Source organism: Canis lupus, chromosome 5 (assembly GCF_048164855.1).
Source record: "Canis lupus baileyi chromosome 5, mCanLup2.hap1, whole genome shotgun sequence".
Taxonomy (NCBI): domain Eukaryota; kingdom Metazoa; phylum Chordata; class Mammalia; order Carnivora; family Canidae; genus Canis; species Canis lupus.
The window spans coordinates 36,134,591-36,160,394 of NC_132842.1; the positions used below are offsets into that span (position 1 = coordinate 36,134,591).

The window sequence follows — 25,804 nt, forward strand, 5'->3', positions numbered from 1 at the left end:
CACCCCTATACCTCTGACCCTGGTGGCTGTGAGTTCACTCTGACCACTAAAGTGCACAGATGACCTGGAAAACCAGGGAAAGATTGGGCCAGAGAACAGGTGAGCAGCCTGGCCTGACAGGCTGTCCTTAGGAACTGATGCCCAACCAAACCACTGTGTTAGGAAAATAGAAATGGAGGCCTTCACCATTAAAATCTCTGGTGTTCTTCTACAGATCCCTGTGTCTAACTTCTCCCACTCTGTCCAAATTTTTTTTTCCAAGATTTTATTTGAGACAGAATGAGCAAGAGGGGGAGGGGCAGAGGGAGAAACAGACTTCCTGTTAAGCTTGGAGCCCAAGATCATGACCTTAGCTGAAGGCAGATGCTTTAATTGAGCCACTCAGGTGTCTCCAGATATTTATTAAATGATACATTTGGAAACTTTTTCCTATATGCTCCAATGCTGTGACATCAGTATCCGTTATGTGAACCTCTGATTCCTGTTGGTATTCTCCTAACTTCAAATTTACTGAAGGCTAGAAAAGGCTCTATCTTCTTTACTCGTTTCCCATGTGTCCAACTTGCACACAATTCCTTACAAAACAACAGGCGCTCCACAAAAATTCATACTGGCCACAAACGTATACTGTTGCTAAGGAATTTATTATGTTGCTAAACCTGATACAGTGCTATCACTGTGATATCAGCTATTACTGTGATATCAGAAAGGGAACTTTACATGTGGTGACTTAAAGAGAGAAATACTAATAACTCCTGACACACCACTGAAGAATGTACATGTACTGGGTGTTGCACAGAAGGGGAGCAGAGCAAATAGCAAGTGCCATGTACCATCTGGGCACCTTCCCAGCTCTGTGTGAATCTGAGGAGAAGGCCAGTGGGGCAAGAGGAGCTGTGCTCCCACAACATCAGCTGGCCCTCAGGGACCCAAGTCCTCTGCAATTCCATCTCTGCCAACTTGCTGCCTCAGTTGTCGAAACAGTAAACTTGGAACATCAGCTGGAACTTTTCTACCTACTACATGGGCCTCTGGACAATCAAATTCAGATTATAATTCTTATCTTTAAAATTCATCATTCTGGGGTGGCTCAGCGGTTTAGCGCCTGCCTTTGGCCCAGGGCGCGATCCTGGAGTCCTGGGATCGAGTCCCACGTCAGGCTCCCGGCATGGAGCCTGCTTCTCCCTCTGCCTGTGTCTCTGCCTCTCTCTCTCTCTCTCTCTCTCTATCATAAATAAATAAATAAATAAATCTTTAAAAAAATAAAAATAAAATTCGTCATTCTCTGCTCTTCTATCTTCCAGTTTCAGTTTTGTGATTTTTTTTCCATGATTTTTACCATTGCCTAACCTAAACTCTTCAAGTTTAAAAAAATAATGCAAAATAAACCTTTCAATTTTTAATTAGCTTAGTAAACTTACTGCACATTAAAATTTTCTTCTCATCCTAATAGGTGGGTGGGTCATCTCTTACACAAAAGGATTTTTTTTTTTTTAAGATTTTATTTATTTATTCATGAGAGACAGTGCAAGAGAGGCAGAGACACAGGCAGAGGGAGAAGCAGGCTCCTCGCAGGGAGCGCAATGTGGAACTTGATCCTGGGTCTTCCAGGGTCACACCCTGGGCTGGAGGCGGTGCTAAACCACTGAGCCACCGGGACTGCCCAAAAGAACCTGTTTTCTAACATTTTCAATAGTTCCTGTCTCATCTTCAAACACACCTAAGCCAAGAAGACCTTCATAATCAAACCTGAATCAGAGTATATGATATGCATTGAATGGTCTCTCACTAAAAGACATGTTGAAGTCCCAACTCCCCACCACCACAACCACCACCTGTGAATGTGTCTTTATTTGAAAATAGGGTCTTCACAGAAGTAACCAAGTTAAAATGAGGTCATACTGAGTTGGGATGGATCCTAAATCTAATGATTAGTGTCCTTATAAGGCTATGGAAGGGACACAGACACAGAATGCCATCCCTTGATGGAGACAAAGGAAGGATCAATCTATAAGCCAAGGAAGACTAAGAGTGGTTGGCAACCACCACAAGCTAGGAAGAGGAAACAAGGATTTTTCCCCAGAGGCTTCAGAGGGACTGTGGCCCCATGACACCTTGATTTTGTTCTAAAACATATGAGAATAATTTTCTGTTATTTTAAACCAACCAGTATGTAGTAATTTGTCAAGCAGCCCTACAAAACCAGGAAGTGAGGGATGTCCCATAGACACAATCTACCCAAAGTTCTTCTGTACCCACGGTGAATCACAGAGGTCTGGGGGTAAGGATTCCTTTAGGTTGATATACTACGACCTGGACTTCGCCCCAGAAAATTGTGGTACAAGGATTCCAAATATAAACAAGACTGTCAGAAAGGATGCAGAAAATTAAAGAACCAATGATTAAATCAAATTTTCCTTTCTTGAATTTCCACACTTTTTTCCCTAAAACTATTAGTCAAATCAGAAATTCTGTGGACCTGTCTTCCCCATTTCTGTAAATGACAACTCCATTCTTGCAAATGCTTAAAACCTTTGGTGTCATTTTTGAATCTTCTTTTATATCTGACATCCAATCAACCAACAAATCCTATGAGCACTACTCTCAATATGTATCCAGAATCTGACCTTAATGTATAGATAGCCTCCTAAGTGGTCTCCTTTCGTCTGTCTTTTGATCCCTATTAGTTTCTTCTCCACACAGTGCCCAGAGTCCTCTGTTAACATTTTAAACCCTCCAATGGTTGCCCATTTCAAAATAAAAGGCAAAAAACCTTTTCAAAAAGCCATGTTTAGTCTCCTCCTCACTCTGACCTCAATTCCCTGTCACCCACTCGGCTCCAGCCACACTGGCCTGCACCTTCGACTCTGAGCTGCCCCTCCAACCCACCAGCCATGCTCCTGCTTGGCTTTGGCCCTTTGGCTCTTTTAGAAACACTCTTCTTCACATATCCACACTTGCTCGCTTGCTTCCTTCAGGCCTTTCTCAAATGCCATCTCATGAATATATGACAGCTCCATGCTCCCTATTCTCACCCTGATTTGCCTACACAGCACCTGTCGCCACTGGAAGTGGCAGTATTTGTCCATCTTCCCTTACAAGAAAGAGAAGTCCACGAGGGCAAGGCTTTGTTCTGTTTGCCGATACCCCACTGTCTAGAAAAATGGCTGATACATGAGAGGAACTCAATACCTGCTGAATAAAAGTGCATTTATTATGAGCAATGACGACTTACTGATGTACCTGCATGCATGCTGCTGTCTTTTATACGTGCCATTCACGTTTATAACGTGAATGAATGAGACATATCAACAGAGCAAGCAAAGGCAGAACATGACTGTCTCCTTCAAGATGGTTTTCAATTTGGGGCACTGCCTGCAAACCTCTGCCCCCAAGTAAACATAGGTCTAAAACTCAACCGTCACTGATGTCCCTGGGAAAATTAGAGGCTTGCTTCCACAAACAGAACAGGCCCTAAGGGTCAAGCCCTTTATTAGATCAACTTGTAAAATTATAAAACAAACTATCCCCATTTCCCATGTCTTGGAGTTGGAAATCCTTGAGAAAGTGCTTGGAGACTACCAGGGCTACTGTGAGCTACAAGGGGATTATGGCTGCTGTGTAAACTCCAGAAAGCCTTTCAAACCCACACCTTCCAGCAGGAGTCCCAGGAACGCATTTGCTGTCCTCACTGCAGCATTCTTTGTCTTGCTGAGCAATCTCCCTCAGAACCTTTTTCCTAGGAAATTCTCTAGTGAAATCAAACCACAGAGCTCTGAGTGCAGTGACATTCTTGTGGGCCGTGCTCTATAGTTAAATTCTGAGATTTCCTGTGGGGCTCACCATGGCCAGGGAAATGACATTGCTGGAGTTATTGCTCATCCCCCTGAGGTTCTTCTTTCTGGAAGTCAGTCTTTGGAGCCAGTGTTCCATTTATAACCTTCCATGAAGGAAAGAGGTTCAAGTCTTTACAACTCTTCTGACATGACACAATCTCTCAGACCCTTGAGGGTAATTCATCTTGTGATGCTATCTTATTGACGTTTTTTTCCCTTAGGGACTTTGTTTCCCCTTTCTCTAATATTTTTCCTCTCTGCCATTTCTTAGGGTATAGAAAGCAGTTTTCCTCTCTCATCCTCTACTCCCCATCTGTAAAATGAGGATTTAGACAGTACCAGTATCCCTACTCCCCCATTAGTCACAGAGCTTTTACTTCAAATTAACTCATCTCAAAGACAAAACGTAAGATGGGTAAAATAGAGCTGGGATAAGGGACAGGGGAGATATGGTGGATAAAAGCAGACCTTGTGGCTTGTCCCATGCCTCTAATCCAGGCTACAGGGGCAGTAAAAATGGGCATCTTGATTCCCTTCTGCTCCTGATATTCTATGAGATCATTCAGAGACCCTCTGCTCTGAGTCCCATGTTTCAGATCCTGAGACTGACCTACCCTGACCACACACTTCTCCCTTATGCTGAATCCATGGCTGCCAGCTTCTGCAGGCCACTGCCAACTTCAAACTCTACTAATTAATCAAAAAAATGTGAAGCAAAGGCCACCTTCTCATTGTTGCACCCATGACTCCCAAATTAGAAACCCAGAGCCTCACTCTCATGCTCTCTCAGTTTGCAGAACTCTAAAATGGCCGGAGGATGCCAGCTGCCCACACTGGGGAAGTTTAGTAAGAGGCCAAGAATTCACCGAAGGCTGAGAAGGCATGTCTTGGCAGATGGAGGTAAAATGTGACAAAGGCACAGAAACAAAAGGAGGAAGAGAAAATAAGAAAGGCAACGAGACAGGATCAGAGAAGTCAGGAAGGGAAATGAGACCGAGGTAGCAGAGCTGTAGCAAGCAGGAGCACTGCAGAGCTCTGAAAGTGCAAGTGAATGGGTGAGGAACACTCACCAGAGGTGGGAAAGACAGGCCTTGCCTGACCGGGAACTGAAAGCTAAGAGACTGATCCACAGACACATGTCTACTTGGGAACTCACTGGCGTACATTCACTGCACCATTAATGACACAACTAGGCAATAAGGGAACTTGTGAACTATAACATAAGACTGGGAGACAAGCTCAAGGAATGCGAAAGCAGTTTTAGCCATTGAGACTGGGAGAATAAAGAGAAATAAATCTAAGGAGTAACTGTCTCTGCAATTTTCATTAACTGCTTTCAAAAGTTCCTCTGCTAAAAGATGTGGTTCAGCTAGACACTGAACCTATAAAAACTGAACAGTTTTTCTCCCAGGTGTTCTCTTCCCTGCAAAGAGACTCTGACATTGCTACTGTGTGGGGCCAGAATCCCAAATCCCACCTGTGATTGCATGCTTAATCTACCCAAGACAAACCTCGACACGACTCAACACCTTATGGCAGAAATACACTTAAGGCAGCCCGGGTGGCTCAGCGGTTTAGCACCGCCTTTAGCCCAGGGCGTGATGCTGGAGACCCGGGATCGAGTCCCACTGTCAGGTTCCCTGCACAGAGCCTGTTTCTCCCTCTGCCTGTGTCTCTGCTCCCCACACCCCCTCTCTGTATCTCATGAATAAATAATAGAAAGAAAGAAAGAAAGAAAGAAAAGAAAGAAAGAAAAGAAAGAAAGAAAGAAAAGAAAAGAAAAGAAAAGAAAAGAAAAGAAAAGAAAAGAAAAGAAAAGAAAAGAAAGAAAGAAAGAAAGAAAGAAAGAAAGAAAGAAAGAAAGAAAGAAAGAAATTAATTCGCTGAAGGAAAGGGTGGGGAAAGAAGGATTCTTACTTCTTCCCTGCAGTCCCCCTATGCTTTGGGTGATCAATACCAATGTTGCCCTCCCTAACACATCAGCTTCATTTAAGTCCCAGAGAAAGTCCAGCCCAACAGACAATCCAGGAAGAAAGTAGAAAGAAAACTCCTATGTAAGTGCAGAGCCAGCAGGGGCAACTGTTTCAAGGCACATGGCACTGATGAGGCTACATCCAAAGCATCACTACATTTTGGGGCACCAGGATTAAAAGGGATGAGACATGCCAATATATCATGTCAAGTGATAAGCAGTTGAAGTAGAGACATGTGGCTCAGAATAGATTAAGAGGAGAAGGAACCTGACCACCACCTTAAATATCTTAATGCAATGGCTCTTAAAATGTGGTCCCTGGAATTTTTCCAGCATCAGCAACTCCTGCGAACTTGTGCAAAAAGCATAATCTCAGGCCCTAACCCAGATGCACTGAATCAAAAAATTCTAGAGATGGGGCCCAGCAATCTGTGTTTTCAAGCCCTCCAGGTGATTCTGAGGCACACTTAAGTTTGAGAACCAATGTTCAAAAGTGAGAGTCAGCAAACTGGACTTTTTCTATAAAGGGCCAGATAGTCAATATCTTTGTAGTCTCTGTCACAACCAACTACTCAACTCTACCACCATAGCATAAAAGCTGCCATAGACAATGTGTAAACTATGCATGCAGTATAAACAAATGAGGATAACAGCTATGTTCTAAAAACACAAAAACAAGCAGCAAGCTGGATCTGGCCAGTAAGCTATAGTCTGTCAGTCTCTGTTCTTAAGAAAAAAAAGTGAGTCTTAGATCCCTGGGTGGCTCAGTCGGTTAAGTATCTGCCTTCGGCTCAGGTCATGATTCCAGGGTCCTGGGATCAAGGCCCGATCAAGCTCCCTGCTCAGTGGGGCGCCTGCTTCTCCCTCTTCCTCTGCCCCTCATCCCGTTCATGCTTGCTCGCTCACACACTCTCAAAATCTTAAAAAAAAAAAAAAAGTCTTAAAAGAACTGATTCCAACAGGTAGAGATTTCAGAGATGTTTAACTTTCGATGAAAGCTACCTAATAAAAGCCCAAATTTCCAACCATCCATCCATTCATTCATTCAGCCTAGTGCCAAACCATTTTCTTTTTTCCTTCAAAATTCTGGTCCTTGAAGTTTGTGGCATCATGCCTTATCATCATCCTCTCCCCACCTTCCTGTTACTGCAATCTATAATTTCCGGAATACTGTCCTTCATTCACTAATGGCTCACTGTCTTCCTTTCCACCACTGCTGCACTACTCAAAGTGCCTCCAACAAGAAGGCAGATGATCCATCCAATACCATGACGTCCCATCCCCTTGCAATTTTTACTTCACTCCACCTCAGCCACCTGCCCACAGTCATACCCTAGGTACCATGTCATCACCATCAACTGTGCCATCTCCAAAATTTCAGGTTCACCACCACTACTTTGTATTTTTCCAGCCTGCTTTATCTGAAAACTCAATTCCAGCACTTTTTTTTTTTTTTTTTTTAGGTATTTATTTATTTATTTATGATAGTCACAGAGAGAGAGAGAGGCAGAGACACAGGCAGAGGGAGAAGCAGGCCCCATGCACCGGGAGCCTGACGTGGGATTCGATCCCGGGTCTCCAGGATCGCGCCCTGGGCCAAAGGCAGGCGCCAAACCGCTGCGCCATCCAGGGATCCCTTTTTTTTTTTTTTTTTTTTTTAAGATTTTATTTATTTGACAAAGAGAGAAAGGAGAGAGGGAGCACAGCAGGGGGAGTGGCAGGCAGAGGGAAAGGGAGAAGCAGGCTCCCCATCAAGCAGAGAGACCAACATAGGGCTTGATCCCAGGACCCAGGGATCATGACCTGAGCTGAAAGCAGAGGCTTAACCCAACTGAGCGACCCAGGTGCCCCAACTCCAGCACTTCTTCAACCTCATCTCAATGACAAGTTTTTCATTATACATTATTGTTTCCATGTCCTTTCCCCCACTACCCACCCTACCAAACTAAGCTTCCACAGTACATTTATATTAACCCCTTACAAACATCCTTTTCTTCTTTGCTCTGTTCTCCCTCTGTTGCACCTGCCTGGCAAATGCCAACCCAAGTTAAACCCAACCCTTTGCCTACTCCATGATTGTACCTACATGTTGCTAGAGAAGAACACTTAAATGCACAGAATGGTTTCACTTTAAATTCAGGACCATGAATCTCAAATGAGCACTCAACATTGTCCTACTATCTTATTAAACTACTTTAATAAGGTCACTTGTGTATTCTCCAAAATAACTATTTCATACTTTATCTTGTCTCCTCAAATCTATACTCACTCTCTCTTCCCCTCTCCATCTCAGGTCACTGAGAAAATACAAGCAATCTCATGAGAATTCACTCTTCCCTCTGCTACCACATCTACTACCTGACCCACACCTATACATATATCCTCTTCTCTCCCCTGTGTTAAAATGCAGTGTCCCTGCTTCTGTCAGAACACAACTCTTCCACTTGGGCACTGGTTCAATCTCCACTCACCCTCTCAAAACTCACTGCTGCAGTAAGCCTTTTCCTTTTTTTCCTAATTTTCAATTTCTTTCTCTGCAAAATCTTTCTTGTTGAGGCAGATTATTTAAAAAACACTTTCGTGTACTCACATTCCCTGCAAGTACTCTCCCCTTTCTCTCCTTTCCTTCTTAGCACAATTTCTTGAACCAAGCTTTTAGTAGCTCCCTCCACTTCCTTACCTCCCATTTGCTCCCCAGATGTCTCCAATCTTCAATTACTATTGTGCTTATTTTTTATAGACTAGAGGAATCTGTTACAATCTTCTTATAACTCTGGGACTCTCTCGGCCAAATACTCTCTCTACAAGCCTTCCAAATGAGCAAATAGGTAAGTTTTACTACTTCAGGGTGCCTTTCTTTAGTTTGCCCTAGTCTTACAAGAGCTAGAGAATCCAATCAACAGTATGTACAGTGGAGTTTGGCCTGCAGGCATGATAAGAGTAGGTGGAAAAGGGTGTGCCTTCTCAGAGAGGAAGTAAGGGCAACACCTCAAATTCTTGGAAGTGGAGGTGCGCCTGACTCAACTGTGAGGGTAAGACTACAGGGAGGTACATGAGGCAACCACCTGAAGTCATTTCAGCACTACTCTCTGCTCCAAGCAAATCAAGAATTTCAATTTTCTTGCAACTTAACAACAAAAAGATAACAGGATTAAAAAATGGGTAAAGGACTTAAAAGGACATTTCTCAAAAAAAAATATATACATATATAAATGTTCAATAAGCACAACAAAATATGTTCAACCTTATTCGTCCTTTGGGAAATGCAAATAAAAACCACAATGAGGGGTGCCTGGGCAGCTCGGGTGGATGAGTGTCCAGCTCTTGGTTTTAACTCAGGTCATGATCTTTGGTCATGAGATCAGGCCCCTCATGAGCTTGGCACTCAGGCCAGAGTCTGCTTGAGAATTCTTTCCCCATTCACCTCCCCTCTGCTTCCCCAACTCCTGTTTGTAGTGTGTGCTCTTGCACTCTCTCTCTCTCTCCCTCAAATAAATAAATAAAAATCAAAAAAATAAAAAACTTAAAAAACCCCACAATGAGACACTACTTTGTACCTACCAGGATGACTATAATCAAAACCAGAAAATAAGTACTGAAAACGATGTGGAGATATCAGAACTCTCATATACTGCTGGTGGGAATGTAAAATGATGCAGCTGCTATGGAAAACAGTTCGGCCATTCCTTAAGAAGTTAGAAGCTAAAACTGTCACATGACCCAGCAATTCCACTCCTAGGTGTATACTCAAGAGAAATGAAAACAGGTGTCCAAACAAAACTTCTGAATGTTCATAGCAGCAATATTCACAATAGCCCAAAAATGGAAACAACAAAGGGTGATATACTCCTACAAGGGAATGCTTACTGTTCAGCCATAAAAAGGAATGAAGTTCTGACTCATGCTACAACATGGATAAACCTTGACAACATGGAACTAAGTGAGAGAAGCCAGATACTAAAATCCACACACTGTATGATCCATTTATATGAATATAATAATAGGCAAATCTATACAGACAACAGATAAGACTGCTGGGTGCTGGAGGAGAGGGAAAATGGCCCGTGACCATGGGTAAGGGTTTCTTTTGGGGGGTGATGAAATGTTCTATCAGAGAGTGGAGATGGTTGCACAATATTGCAATTTTATGTTACATGAACTTTACCTCAATTAAAAATAAAAAGAAATTCCCAGTCTTCTCAAAATGCTGAACCAAGAAGAAAAGACAGGGCATAAAAGCCCTGTGTTTAAAAACAAGCATGGTGGAGTGCCTGCATGGCGCAGTCAGTTAAGCCTTCAACTTTTGGTTTTGGCTTAAGTAGTGATCTCAGAGTCTTGAGATTGAGCCCCGAGTTGAGCCCCATGTCAGGCTCTGCACTCAGCATAGAGTCTGCTTGTCATTCTTTCCCCCTCTCCCTATGGCCCCTTCTGGTCATGCTCTCTCTTTCTCTAAAACAACTAAATAAATCTTAAAAACAGGCATAGCAAGGCAAGCTCCTAATGAATTACTTTCACAACAAATCAGTCTTTGCTCTACCCAAAAACTTAAGAGAATCACACACAAATGGGCCAAGGTAAAATAAACTGACGTATTAATTTCTGAAAACTAACTTTAATGTTATAAGTGTAAACACTAAATATTTAGATTAATGAGTTAATTAAGTACTTTGGGAGAACTAATGAACAAACAAGGGTAAGGAAACTTCTATGTGCTCACATTACTACTTTCCAATTGAGGAACATATTTATACAACTAAAAAAATAGAGATATGGCAACCGGAAACCCATAAAAGGAATGGGAACAGTGAAAACAAGCAAGAGCTCAAAGCTACCACAAGCACAGATTGATGACTCATAGGCACCTCCCTTTGCTGATTTGTCTAGGTCAGCAGAGGGCAGAACTGGAGAACTACAAATATACAATATCAAAGAGCTATTTATAAAGCTTTCCCCCCAAATGTGCTTTCTTTTCATTAAGAAAGAGAAAAGGGAAAATAATAGTTATACCTCTCAGTATCACCAAAGATTACTACGGTTCTCAAACTCTAAGCTAAACCTATAGGCCAAACAACCTAGAGTCTTTGCTCACATTGCTTGCAGTACTCTAAAGGGCACCAGGAGGTCAGCTCACATCACCCAGTGACACTTCTCCATCTGGGGTGATCCAGGAGCTCATACCATGATGAAATTACTCTACAGACCAGACGTCACAGCTGCCACTTGTCCCAACTCTACACACACCCAAGTTACCATGGAACTGGTACAAACAGAATGGAGTTTAATATGCTATTAGCTCTGATCTAAGTAGCTGACATAACACCAATTAAATTTATAATGACACTGGAATAATAAAAGAGCACTTGGCACACTTCTTTGCAAACATGATTCAAAGGGTGGTTTTCACTTAGCCCTTTCTTCAATTTCCAGATGCTAGATCACTTAGGAGCCACTTACAATCTTTCTATTCAAAGAGTTGGTGGTGTTTAGGAGGGTTATCATTTCATAAGAAAAGGACTACTAACTTATAAGGCCCAGCTACTAGGAATATTCAACTACAGTACAGCAACCTCCATTTCTTGCAGGGTAAAATGATTATTGTGGTTGGAATCTAGAATCTTGAGTTCCTACTCATCTTCCTCTCTTTCCCTGATTCTAGTTCTGGCTCTATGAAGAATATTTGATCTCTACTTTTAAAACACAGGGAAAAATAAAATAAAATAAATAAAAAATAAATAAAACACAGGGAAAGGCCATGAAATTCATGAGATGGCTTCACCAAGGAATCCATGGCTATTAGGAAATAAGAGCAGCAGAGCAGCAGACATCACTAATCTGCTGGCACTTGCATCCTTGAGCCCCTCAACTAGCCCTACCAATGGTTGTATTTATGCTATGCATGGAAGAAGTCACTGGGCCCTCTGGGCACACTGACATGATATATACTGAAGCTATAGATAATGGGTCCTTTGCTCTTATGGAATACCCTAGAGTAATTTAAATGAGTGAACTACATATATTAGTGTGGGGAGAACTTAAAAAAAAAAAAGTTACTGAAAGATACGAACACTATGATGTTATTTGTTAAATATAAGATGCCAAAAAACATGGAATGGAAAGATACATACAAAAAACTGGACAGTAGTTACTTCTGGTGAATGGGAAGAAAACTGAGGTGGGCCTGGAAAGGAAGTTACAAAGGAGATGTCAATTTCATTAGTATTGTTTTATTTTTGTAAAATAATAATGAAAAAGTAAATATTACAAAATATTAACATTAATCCTGGGTAGTGAACAGGTGTTCATTAAGTTAGCTTTGTATATTTATCTTCAATTTTTTTCCAAATTTAAAAAAACACTTTATCTTATAAACATTTGGTGGCAATATGCTCAATAGTAAGTCGCTCCTGAGCATCCACCATATGTAAACAACAAATCTTCTATTTATTGAGCATTTACTTGATAATAAATGCATAGTGTCAAATGATTTACATGTATAATGTTAAAAGGTAGGCATCTGGCAGGGGGTGGGGGGGGGCGGTGCCTGGCTGGCTCTGTTGGTAGAACATGAGACTCTTGATCTCAGGGTTGTGAGTTCAAGCCCCACGGTGAGTACAGAGATTACTGCCGCTCCCTCCCTACAAAAGGTAGAAATTTTTAAAAGGAGAAATGCTTATCCTCCTCACCTCCTTTGTTCCTCAGCTATAGCCCTGGCCTCAATTTACTCTCAGGAAGATTAGTGGATTTTCTGACCAGGAAAAAAGTAATGTTGCTCAACCCCTTCTGCTCTGCCAGGATCTGCCTGCTTGCAACAGGTACGTATTTTCCTCATTTGTTTGACAGTCTCAGCGTGCCTCTGCAGCAAGAGACCCGTGGTTGTCCCACAAATGCAGAGATTTGCTGGAGAAATTAATCTCATCAGTATGCCTAATTCTGGATCCATTCAGAAACTGCTGTTATTGCTGCATACTGAAGCCATATTCTTCAACATTATATTTAACTAATAGAGAAAAAATATATAAAAAATTTTATCTCGGCAGCCCCGGTGGCTCCACAGTCTAGCGCCACCATCAGTCTGGGGCCTGATCCTGGAGACCTGGGATCAAGTCCCAAATCGGGCTCCCTGCATGGAGCCTGCTTCTCCCTCTGCCTATGTCTCTGCCTCTCTCTCCCCTCTCTCTCTCTCTCATGAATAAATAAATAAAATCTTTAAAACAATTTTTTATCTCAATCTGCCTTTCAGTTGGCTCCATACTTAGGCAGATAAGAAAGGGATTACTTCCTCTCCCTCTCCATCAATACTGTGGTTGTTACCATTTTATAGAAGAATGGATTTAGGCTTAGAGGCACTAAGTAATTTATCCAATGTGTAGTAAGCAGCAGGGTTGGAGTTCAAATTCATATTTGTCTGATTCCAGAGTTTACATCCTTAATTATTATGTCCAGACATTATGCTGCACATATCCGAGTAAAGAAAAGCAATACCTACTACTTGCTAAAAATCTTCAGGATGAACTAAAAAAAAATCTAAAAGTTAAAACTTTTCTTAGTATATACTGAAAGAGGGTAGGAAAGTGCACATATTTATGTGTGTGCATATGTGAGAATGTATATGGATAAAGTAGTCATTATAAAATCCCTTTAGGAAACTTTTAACCTTCAAAACTAGTAGGCATGTTTGTGTTCACCCATGTAAGGTCCCACCATCCTCAAATATGACTCAAGATACCACAGATGCACAGCAGGGCTGCTTATCTTCTTTGCTGTAAATGAACTGTGTTCAACCACTCCCCTGCAGTACAGAGCACTCAGCTCTGAGCCTAAGCTGATGTCAGCCTCTACCTCCTGCAACCCCTCCCCAAAGGAACAAACCTGCTTCCCTCAGCAGACCAGGTTTGCCCAACTCCAGAGTCAGTACTAGTTAAGAGAAGTCCACAAAGCATTTCTAACTCAAGTGTAGGTAAGCTGACAGCTCCAGCTGCCACCACAAAACCAAGGGCCTGAACAGCCTCCTAACTATGGAGGGAGTAAGCCCCTTCTCAGCACAGGCTTGCCCACATGGGCACTCACTTAGTTCTTTGGACTCAACACTACACACTGTCCACACCTCTGGAAAGAGCTTTACATCCAGCTACAGTGCTGATGGGCTTGGTCCATGAATTTCATTCATTCTTTCTCTAGCTGCCTTTTCTCCTTAGTTGATTAAATCCAGTTCTGTAACTTTAAATGACACCTAGAAACTGACAATTTTTTTTTTAAATTTTTTTTAATTTTTATTTATTTATGATAGTTACAGAGAGAGAGAGAGGCAGAGACACAGGCAGAGGGAGAAGCAGGCTCCACGCACTGGGAGCCCGACGTGGGATTCGATCCCGGGTCTCCAGGATCGCGCCCTGGGCCAAAGGCAGGCGCCAAACCGCTGCGCCACCCAGGGATCCCGAAACTGACAATTTTTAAATAATTCTCAATTGTATTTCACTAGCCTGGAGTACCAGATTCATATATCCAACTGTCTATTCAGTACCTCTACTTGGGTATCACAAACCAAACTTTCAATTTGCTTTTAAAATTACTTTTGAAACATTAAGATCAAGTAGGAAAAATTGACTAATGAATGACCAATAGCACATCTGTTCCCATAAACATGTGGAATCTCTGTGAAACGCAGTATACACGGAATGCTGGGTGGAAATCACACTACATGAATAGCATTGACAGTAGGAATAACCACTTGCCCAGAACAAGTAGTACTTACACAAAGTGAGGAGAAACAATGCAGATTTCATCCATTTTAGCCTTAACTCTTTTCTCTTAGACCTCTCTAGTCTCATTTCTCACCCCAGCCTCCTTTACCACTCTACTTCCAGACATTTGTTCCCACTATTTATTTGATCTGAAATGTTCTCCCCCCTGGCTCAGCCCTAATCAAGCAAAACTGTAACCTTCAAAGTCCAAGTGAAATAGCCCCTCTCCCATGAGCCCATTCCAGATCTCTCCAAGAGGAAAATGAGTGATACACGTGGAAGGAAGGAGGGGCCAAAACTTTGAGTCGTCTCTTTCATCCCCACACCCAACTGTCTTTGGCTCTACCTTAAAATATATCCAGAGTCTGACCACCTCCACTGGCACTGCCCTGTCCAAGATACTAGCAATCTCTCACCTGGATAATGTAACAGCCTTCTAATATATCTCCAAGTTTCCACCCTTCTCCTCTATAATTTTTTTTTTTAAGATTTGTTTATTTATTTTGAGGGGGGCAGAGGGACAGTATCTCAAGCAGACTCCTCACTGAGAACAGAGCCCGACACAATCTCAATCCCATGACCCAGAGATCATGACCTGAGCCAAAATCAAGAGTCAGATGTTTAACCAACTAAGTCACCTCTAATCTATTTTCAATATAGCATCCAGTCTGGTCCTGTTAAAGTATGAATCAGATCATGCAATTCATCTGTTCAAAACCATCTCCAAACTCCCAATTCCAAGGCCCTATGAAATCTATTCCTCGTCTCTTCCCTGATTTCTTCTCTTAGTATTCTCTACCTCACTCAGCTCTAGATGAAATGGCCTCCTTGCTATTCTCCCAACTGGTCAACTGAAGTCTCACCTTCAGGTTTTTGTATTTGCTAGTCCCTTTGCTTGGAATCCTCTGCTCCCAGATGTATAGGGAGCTTGCTACCTCACTCCCTTCAGGCTTCTGCTCAAATAACCTTATAAGAAAAACCTTCCCTGTCAACACCATATAAAATAGATTGTACACTCCCATCATTCTCGGTCTCCTTACTCCAAAATATTTTACTTTTAAGCATGCATAAATTATATTGTTTATTATATGCTGCCCTCTTCCATTCACCAGAATATAAACTCCATTCCCATCAGAGCCTTTGCTAATTCTGTCTTCATTGCATGTAACAGTGCATGGCATATAGCGAATACAATCGACTGTATGTAAGTATGAAAGTAAGAACAAAAAGCCTCCACAGACATACCATGTGTAATCCGGACACTCAGCAAACATTTAATAATACTTTTAAAAAAATATGCATTGGGGCGCCCGGGTGGCTCAGTCAGTTAGGCATCTGCTTTTGGCTCAGGTCATGATTCTGGGGTCCTGGGATTGAGTCCCACACCGGGCTCCTTGCAGGGAGTCTGCTTCTCCCTGACTATGTCACGGCCTACAATCAAAAGCTCCTTCTTTATATTTTTCTTCACCACTTATCTAAAGAAAGCACTCAGAAAGTATGCTTTAACGAAGGCTTTGAATTTGAACTCCAAAGAAAACCCAGGTTCCGAACAGAAAGTGAAGTTTCTCTTTACAAATTTCTGGAGCTAATTAAACTCAATCACAAATTACATGTTTTGAGCTACTTTAAAGACTTAAAGTACTGCCAGATATGTCACTCCACATGAATCACAAGACTTTATCATATATATGACACAGATAATCCTGAAGATTTGTACATATTTGAAAAACCTTTAGTTCAGTTAAAATCATGATTTCAGGACGCCTCGGTGGCTCAGTGGTTGAACGTCTGCCTTTGGCTCAGGGCATGATCCCTGGAATCGAATGCCGTATCAGCCTCCCCACAGGGAGCCTGGTTCTCCCTCTGCCTATGTCTCTGCCTCTGTGTCTCTCATGAATAAATAAATAAATAAAATAAAATCATGATTTCATTAACTTAGGGAGTAGGGCAGGTTGGTGACTTAAAAAATGTCCAAAAGTAAGCATTCCCAAAACCTATAGTAAAGTGCTCAGATCCCAAAGCTTTAGGTAAACACCAGGATCTACATTAATACAGGTTTCCCCAAGACATTTCTCCCCAAAGAATCTCCAATAAAACCAATCCATTTCTTTCTTTGGTGCTTAAAGCGGTCAGGTTCAGACCACCTCCCCCCCATTCCCAAAGAACAAAAAATTGCACAAAGGAACGGATTCTGGATATGACTTCAGATACAAAAATCAGTAGGCAACCCAAGACTATAAAAATCAGTAATTCCTTTGGTGGTTCAACACAAACTGTAGAATGCCAAAAATATAACTGAAAAGTTGGTCCTAGTTTTCATAAACTCCATCACTGGTGAATACATAGCAAGGGACAGGAAAGGCATTTAAATCATTCCCTCAATGATCAACAGGTTTACAAACAAGTACCAGATTGCTATCTCTAATTTATAGGAAGTTATTTCTATTATTAGAAAAAAGCAAAGGCAAAGGCAAGTCAAGAGCCGAATTCAAGGAGAGCTTCACATTGGCACTGTGGGTTAAAACTGCAGAGGTATACTGCAGTCAAATGTGTGCAAATGTCATCAAACAACCTGACTCCCTGAACAAAGAGTTAGGAAAAAGGACTGAACAGAAAGGTTTCTTTATTCTCACACTAACTCCCCCATCTATAATCACCATTTTCTCCCTCTCACCCTCTCTCATACACCAACTGCTTATTTCCACTGTCAAAAGCCACATTAAAAGACCACAATCACCTGATTAACCTCTAGCATAACTACTGATTGGAGCATGCTCTTTAAGCCCCCAAGCTCCGGCTCTACACTGCAAGTGGATGTGGGTGCGTGAGCCATTGGGGTTTGGGAAAAAGGAGAGCTCAAACAATGTTCTTGTTAGCACTTTAAACAAAAAATCCATTCAATGGGAATGGCACCATGTTCCTTTTGCCCTTTCTCCCTAGGAACTAAATTAAACAGATTACAGATAGTGGCAAGAGCTGGCCTTAGAACAGCCTCCCCCTTATTTATTATTTTTAGCTATTTAGTCCGACAACGCCTGACAACTAAACATGCCTAGAATAGCTAAATGGAGGGGGGATTATCAGATACTACCAGCAAAAAAAACACTAGTCATCACTTCCTCCAACCCTAAGAAAGAATCATTTTCCATGTCTTTATAACATCATGCAGAGTTCGAACTTTTAGAGTCTCATATAAAAACAGTACATATAAAACATCAGTGGAAACCGATAATGCTTCCTGATCTGGAGGACTGTTCCACCCTCACATGTGTTTTCTTAAAAACAAAAGCAGAATAAAATGAACTAAGCTGTTTTACACAAAAGTTAGGAATAAAATGCATCTGTGTCCATTTTGGAAGAAGTCGCTTACAAGATAATTATGTACCCAAAAAGAATGGCTTCATATCATGAATAGTGAGGGAATTCAAATATTTTTATTATGCTGGTGACAAGTGAAAGATTTGTAAGCAAGACAAAATGAGGTAGGAGAAACTCTTCTATTAATCAAAATTAGGAAGACAGCATATAAATGTTTATAAATGAAAAAAATAATGTAGTGAAAATTCTGGAAAATGAGAAAAATAGTAAAGTAATAGAACTATCTGCACCAGTAGATTAAAACTCATAAAAATACATCTTTATATTTAATAAGATAAAATGTCCAATACATTCAGGAATTTATAATTTATGAATATTTTCTGAACATTTTTGCCACTATTCTAAGTATTATGTATTTTATAAGATAGTATAGGATAAATAAAGCACTACAAATCAGTAAAATGATATCTTCCTGGGTATGTAATTTTAATTTATGTATGTGGAATTAATAATACAGCTCTATCCAAAAGTACCTCTAAAATAAGTGATGCCTAATATACTACCTTAAGCTATCACATGCACATCTGTGATTTCAGTAATTAAGCAACTACTACAAAGATATCAAGAGATGCTGTTACCTTTTATTACATTTTAAATGGCAAAGCTATGAGGAGACTACTTTTATTCTACCTTCAAAGAAAAGAATTTCAATTAACCTCTTAAATCAAATCTGGACATGAAACTGGTTTTTGTTTTGTTTTGCCTCCTTCCATCTTGTTTTGTAAGGGGCATTTTTGCTCCTCAAGTGTCAATTCAGAAGAATACCAAAGTTGTAATGATTAACTTAACAAAAGTGAGGTATTTTCTAACCCAACCTCTCATCTTACAGATGAGGATACTGAAGCTTACAGCAAGGGCTACAATCCAGAACTCTTAACTCAGCAGAAGGTATTTAAATTAGGAATCTAGGGTAATGAATGCTCTGTTGTAAATCTAGTACACTTGGAGATCTCTACTTATGGTTCAAATATCAGTATGGATCTTGTTCTTTCGAGTAGACATGCAGAGTATGCTCATTAATACAGGTGTGGCCTGTCCACATGTATTAAACAACTCACTTCCTCCGGCCAGTATCTATTACTTCAGGTTTGGGAAGACCTGTGGCTATAAGAAATGACCAGAGTCAGAATCTAGGGTAAAGAAAATGTGTATACTGATTAATTTCCCCTTACCATCTAGATACAAGAGCAGGGAGGCATGCAATAACGTGGAAGAAAATTCAAAGTCTACCTCATCGAAAGAAATCATTCTTTAGTAGGCTGAAAGTGACTACAGGAACTCTCAGGCATGGGGGGGGGGGGGGCGGATAAGGAGAAATATTCACAGGCACAGAGAAAAGTTAGATCATATAAAACACAAAGTAGTGAAACTTGAGGTCAGTCAGCAGCCCCTGAAGCATTCAAAGGCATAGCTATAGGCTATAGGCAAATATTCCAAGGAAATCAAGGCACCCTGGGAATGCATTCTAGAAGAAAGGATTAACAGATGCAAGATGCAGAAAGCTAAACTCAAATTTAACTGGAATGCAAATCCTTCTTTTACCTTAATCATGAAATGAAGATACACATATCAGTGAATAGATGAAATGAGAGGGGTGTATGTGTAAGATACTTGTAATATATATTTTACAAATAAGAAAGGCTGTCTAGTTAACAGGGCAAATCTATTTGAAATGTTCACATCTAAGTTCTCATCAGAGCTGAAATATTTTTTTAAGTAAACTCTACCTCCAATACGGAGCTCAAACTGACAATCCTGAAATAGTTACATGTTATACCGACTGAGCCGGTCAGGCATCCCTGAGCTGAAATATTTCTAATAAGGAAGTGAAATATATTATATCATAGTTTACATTTAAATAAATATTAGCACTTGGATCATAACACATGTACAACTGACCAAAGTACTGAAAATATTGTAACAACCAATAAAGAATACTCAACCAGAAAAAGACCATATAGGGCTTTTTCAGACTTATGCCTATTCTTTAAAAGTCAAAGAGGAAGATTAGGCAGCTACATTGAGCCCCAAGACACCAGAACATAGAGAATATATATAGTTCACTATAAACTCTAGGGCTTCCAACCATCAGGCTCTTTTAGATTTAAGTCTTAAATAACTAAAAACTATTTTAAACATCCATTTTTACAAATGTTGAAATGCAAATGAACTCTATAAAGAGAAAAGTATTCATATGTGAAATCCCAAAGTATGGGACAGCAAGAGAAACATCACTCACAACTCTCCAAGTCAAAACATGAAAAGAGATGAATTTACTAACTTGGAATTACCTTTTTGAATTAAAAGAAAAAAAGAAAAAGCCACTCAGAGGGTCTAGTGACCTAGCTGAAAGTAGGACACCATCAAGCTAATTCTTAAAGTACGAACATTTTATACTTCAGTACTCAAATTCTCTTGGGTTAGAGTGAGGTCTCTGAAAAACAGCTCCCTTCAGCAAATGACTAAAAGATAAACCGTATCAACACTCTATGAGAACATCTTGACTTGTTAAGAATAAAAATGGACTGTATACAAAGATAAACTGTGGTAACTTTACATAATGGAATACATAATGGAATAGCAATGAAAATAAATCACAATATCAAGTAACATGGAGGTTACAAACACAAAACTGAGTAAAAAGAAAGCAAAAAAAATCTATATAGTGATTTTGTTCATATAAAGTGCAAAAACAAACCAGAGTAAATTACATTGTTTGGGGAAGTACAAATAGCTAGTAAAGCTATACTTAAAAAAAAGTAGGGGGCACTTGGGTGGCCCAGTCAGTTAAGTATCTGCCTTCAGCTCAGGTCATGATCCCAGGGTCCTGGGATAGAGCCCTGCATCAGGCTCCCTGCTCAGCGGACAGCCTGCTTCCCCTCTCTCCTTCTGCCCCTCTCCCTGCTGGTACACTCCCTCTCAAATAAATAAAAATCTTAAAATTTAAGAAAAAAAAAAAAAAGGAAAAGAAAGAATACAATTACATCAAGAACAGTTAGATACCTAGGAATAAACCTAATCAAAGAGGTAAAGACCTATACCCTGAATACATAACACTGATGAAAGAAATTAAAGATGACACAAAGAAACAAAAAGACATTCCATTCCATACTCATAGACTAGAAGAACAAATATTGTTAAAATGTCCATACTAGGGCAGCCCGGGTGGCTCGGCGGTTTAGTGCCGCCTTCGGCCCAGAGCCTGATCCTGGAGACCCAGGATCAAGTCCCGCATCGGGCTCCCTGCATGGAGCCTGCTTCTCCCTCTGCCTGTGTCTCTGCGCCTGTGTGTGTGTGTGTGTGTGTGTGTGTGTGTGTGTGTGAGAATGAATGAATAAAAATCTTTTAAATAAATAAATAAATAAACAAATAAATAAATAAATGAAATGTCCATACTACCCAAAGCAATCTACACATTTATGCAATCCCTGCCAAAATAACATTTTTCATAGAGCTAAAACAAGCAATCCTAAAATGTTTATGGAACCTGAAAAAAAAACAAAAGAAAAGCAAAGCTGGAAGCATCACAATTCCACACTTCAAGTTATATTACAAAGCTGTAGTCATTGAGACAGTATGGTACTGGCACAAAAATAGAACACAGATTAACGGAACAGAATAGAAAACCCAGAAATGAACCCACAATTATATGGTCAATTAATCTTCAATAAAGCAAGAAAGAATATGTAATGGGAAAAAGACTATCTCTTCAACAAATGGTGTTGGGAAAATTGGACAGCTACAAGCAAAAGAATGAAACTGGAGCACTTTTTTTTTTTTTTTTTTTTTTTAAGATTTTACTTATCAGGAGAGACACAGAGAGAGAGAGAGAGAGAGGCAGAGACACAGGCAGAGGAAGAAGCAGGCTCCATGCAGGGAGCCCAATGCGGGACTCAATCTGGGGACTCCAGGATCACAACCTGAGCCAAACAAAGGCAGGCGCTCAACCACTGAGCCACCTAGGCGTCCTGAAACTAGATCACTTTCCTACACTATATATATACAAAAACAAAAATGGATTAAACACCTAAAGATGAGACCTGAAACCAAAAAAATCCTAGAAGAAAACAAAGGCAGTAACTTGTTTGATATCAGCCATAGCAACTTCTTTCTAGATATGTCTAAGGCAAGGGAAATAAAAGCAAAGATAAACTATTGGGACTACATCAAAATAAAAAGCTTTTGCACTGCAAATGAAACAATCAAAACTCAAAGGCAGACGGGTACCTGGGTGGCTCAGTTGGTTAAGCATTTCTCTCTTGATTTCAGCTCAGGTCATGATCTCAAGGTCGTGAGACTGAGTCCTGCAACTGCATGAGGCTCTACACACTCAGCAAGGACTCTGCTTGGGATTCTCTTTCTCCCTTTCCCTCTGCCCCAGCCCCTGCTCAGGCACATGCTCTCTCTTGCTCCTCCTCTTAAAAAAACATAAATAAGTAAGATAAAATAAATAAAGAGCTTATAAAACTCAACATCCAAAAACTGAAAAATACAATTAAAAGGCAGAAGACAGGAATAGACATATTTCCAAAGAAGACATACAGACATCCACAGTTAAAGATGTGGTGTATATATACAGATGTATACACACACACACACACACACACACACACACACACACACACACACACACAGTGAAATATTACTCAGCCATAAAAAAGAATGAAATCTTGCCATTTCCAATGACACGGATAGAGCTAGAGAGTATTACACTAAGCGAAATAAGTCAGAGAAAGACAGATACCATATGATTTCACTCACATGTGGAATTTCAGAAAAAAAATAGACAAAAGGAAAAGCAAGAGAGAGGGCAAACCAAGAAACAGACTCTTACCTATTAAAAGCAAACTGTTATCAGAAGGGAGGTGGGTTAAATCACTGATGGGGATTAAGAAGTAGACTTGTGATGAGCACCTGTGATGTACAGAAGTGTTGACTCACACTATACTGTATACCTGAAACTAATTTTACACTGTATTTTAACTAATTGGAATTTAAATTAAAAAAAAGAACTATCACAAAAGTTAGGGTTATAGCTATGGGAAGGGGCAGGAATGGCATTTGTATGAAGAGGAGAAAGAATGGGAGAGCCTCTGGGGCATGTCAATATTTTATTTCTTGGCTTGCATGATGTTACAAGTGTTCACTTTATAATTATTAAGCTATATGTATTTTAACATTTATTTCTGTAAATGCTATATTTTGCTATAAAATAAATAATTTCTTAATGGATAATAAATTTTGAGCTATGCCAGTATATAATTCTTGTATAATCTATTAAAAAATCCCATTCACTAGCTCTTCTCTTACCTGCTCTTTTCTATCTAAACAGAAACAGAAGAGAATCACTGTCTATCATATAATAGCGTCCACTTGACATCACCTCCAAAGAGGGGCTCTCATCATATCCACAATGGTACCAACTCAAAAATGAAGTACTCAGGGCAAAACCTGGACATCAAGCCAAGTGCCTACCAGTTACCACCATGCTACGGAAAAAATGATGTTCAATAGGCAGAGTAAAACCTCCACAATCACGGGAACTCCTCCAAAAACATTTTCTCATCAGAGTCTCAAAACTCAGCCAACTGCAGAATGTCACAGGCACCTCCTACCAGTTCCCTTGCCACCATTCTTCCTACTTGTTTCAGGAACCACTATCTGACTAAAATTGTCATTTTTGTGCAAGAATAGGGACTTTTACAATTTCTTAGATTTTACTTATAGCATGGGCTGCAGAGCTATTTCACAACCCTGAGATTGTAACATTTTGCGTCAGAAGTGGCATTATGCAGGCCAGAATGTCCTGGGTTTCCTTACTCTTATTATGTCACTGCTAAGCTATCCAGGGTAGTGGAAGGGGCAATGACCAAGTCAAAGATAAAGGAAAGGAAGTGATCAACTTGTATACACGTGTGTCTAAAATATAATGGGAACTTTAGACTAAATGCAAATGGGCTTCAAACAATGATTGCCTCTCACGTGGAACAAAGGAGCGAACCTAAGAGAATGGTGGTCAAAATGTGCTCAAACACATCAATTTTGAGCATCAAAATGTGCTCAAACACACATCCTTATAGTTATCTCAAGGATTCCAAGTATTTGAAATTCATTAGGCAAGAGGTAAGAAACAACTCTAGCTCATCTGAAAAGTGATTCCAAGTTTTTCTAAAGGCAAACTCCATAAAATTATATCCTTCTTACTTCAAAAAAAGTAAGCAAAATATACAGGAAGTATTTTTTACTCTTTAGAAGAAACATATTGCCTCAATCTATCAATGTTTTTTTTTAATCTATCAATGTTTTAACTCAACTTTAAAACTGAATTTTCTAAAAACAAACAAACAACGAAAAAATAACCTAGTTTCCCATTGTAGCAATGTTCATTTCAAAACGAAAATTATTTTTATAAAGACAGACAAGAGGTACCTGGCTGGTTCAGCTGGTGGAGTGTGCAACTCTTGATCTTAGGGTTGTAAGTTCGAGCCCCATATCAGGTGTAAAGATTATTTAAAAATAATTTTAAAATCTTAAAAAAATAATAAAAAGACTCAAGAGTCATCATTCGAACTCCCCAATTATATCCATGTCATTTAAGAAATAAGTTTTTGTACTTTTCTAACATATACTGTATTACGTATTACAGACATTCAGCCATCTTTAAAAAATTATCGTAATCTTTAAAAAACAGACATAAATAACATGGTTACTCTCTATCATACTGAAGCCACCCTTTTATATTTTCTCTTAGCCAGGACCAGAATCATTGGTCTATACTAATCACCATTAGGATGAAATGATTATTTTTTTCCTCCAAGAACCTGATCTATCTTTATAAAGGAGAGATAGACATCTAAATAATACTATCATATTTTGAGCCTATTATGAAAAGATTTTTTTTTATGAAAAGATTTTCTAATCAATCCCAGTAAAATGACTACAACCCAAAGAATAACCTGATATTTGCGTAGTATTTTGTAAATATGGTCTACCTTCCCAATAAGGTAGTACTTGCCTTTACCCTTCTGGTAAATAATCTAACTCCCATCAAGGGAACATGAAAGCAGGGTTATAGAACCCCCACCTCTGCTCCATAAAAGGAAAGGGCCAGTAAGTGAGGCCACTAGATGGGCTAACAATGTATGCACAGCTTTAAGAGAGTTTATCAAGAGCTAAACAAATTCTAGGTAAGCTTCGCACTCATCAGCAAAGACTGGGGGGGATATTTGCAGAAGACAAACATGAAGAAACAGTAAGAACAGACATGGATAAAAGGGAGTCCAGGAAATACTAATGAAAATGGGTTCTTTGATGCCTGGGTGGTTCAGCGGGTGAGTGTCTACTCAGGGCATGATCCTCGGATCCAGGGATCAAGTCCCACATCAGGTTCCCTGCGAGGAGCCTGCTTCTCCCTCTTGCCTATGTCTCTGCCTCTCTCTCTGTCTCTCATGAATAAATAAATAAAATCTTTAAAAAAAAAAAAGAAAAAAAATGGGTTCTCATTTCAGAGAACTTGAATCAGATAAGCACCTCTGTCATTAAAAAGGTATATCCATAGTGTCATTTGTACAGACTACTGGCAGGAAGTGAGGAGGCATACAAAGTGGGCCAAGTTAACAGCTTTGATCAAAACTTGAAACTACAGGGACGCCTGGGTGGCTCAGCAGTTGAGCGTCTGCCTTCGGCTCAGGGCATGATTCTGGGGTCCTAGGATCGAGTCTCGCATCAGGACCACCCAGGTGCCCAGGACACCCTATTTGCAATTACCTTAAGTGGTGATATATAGTTCAAATTACCACAATATGCTATAAAACTAATAAAATCATTACGGAGAACAAGGAAAAAGGACCTAACTTAAGAGTGAAAAATCAGGGACA

The 25,804-nt window shown here is 40.1% G+C and overlaps 1 protein-coding gene across 11 annotated transcripts in view; it reads right to left on the bottom strand.

Annotated features, from left to right (window-relative positions):
- Positions 1-25,804, bottom strand: part of PFDN1 (prefoldin subunit 1) — an 82,015-nt gene that overhangs the window by 1,651 nt on the left and 54,560 nt on the right. For 4 of the 11 annotated variants that reach the window (XR_012031111.1, XM_072826110.1, XM_072826114.1 and 1 more), the window contains one exon: positions 11,934-11,986. The exons of the other annotated variants lie outside the window; for them this stretch is intronic. Coding sequence is in view for 2 of the 4 variants with exons in the window: in XM_072826110.1 (XP_072682211.1) it covers positions 11,951-11,986 (36 nt within the window). In the remaining 2 variants the exon portion in view is untranslated. Of the gene's footprint in view, positions 1-11,933; positions 11,987-25,804 lie in introns of those variants that run through there. 11 annotated transcript variants of the gene reach the window in all.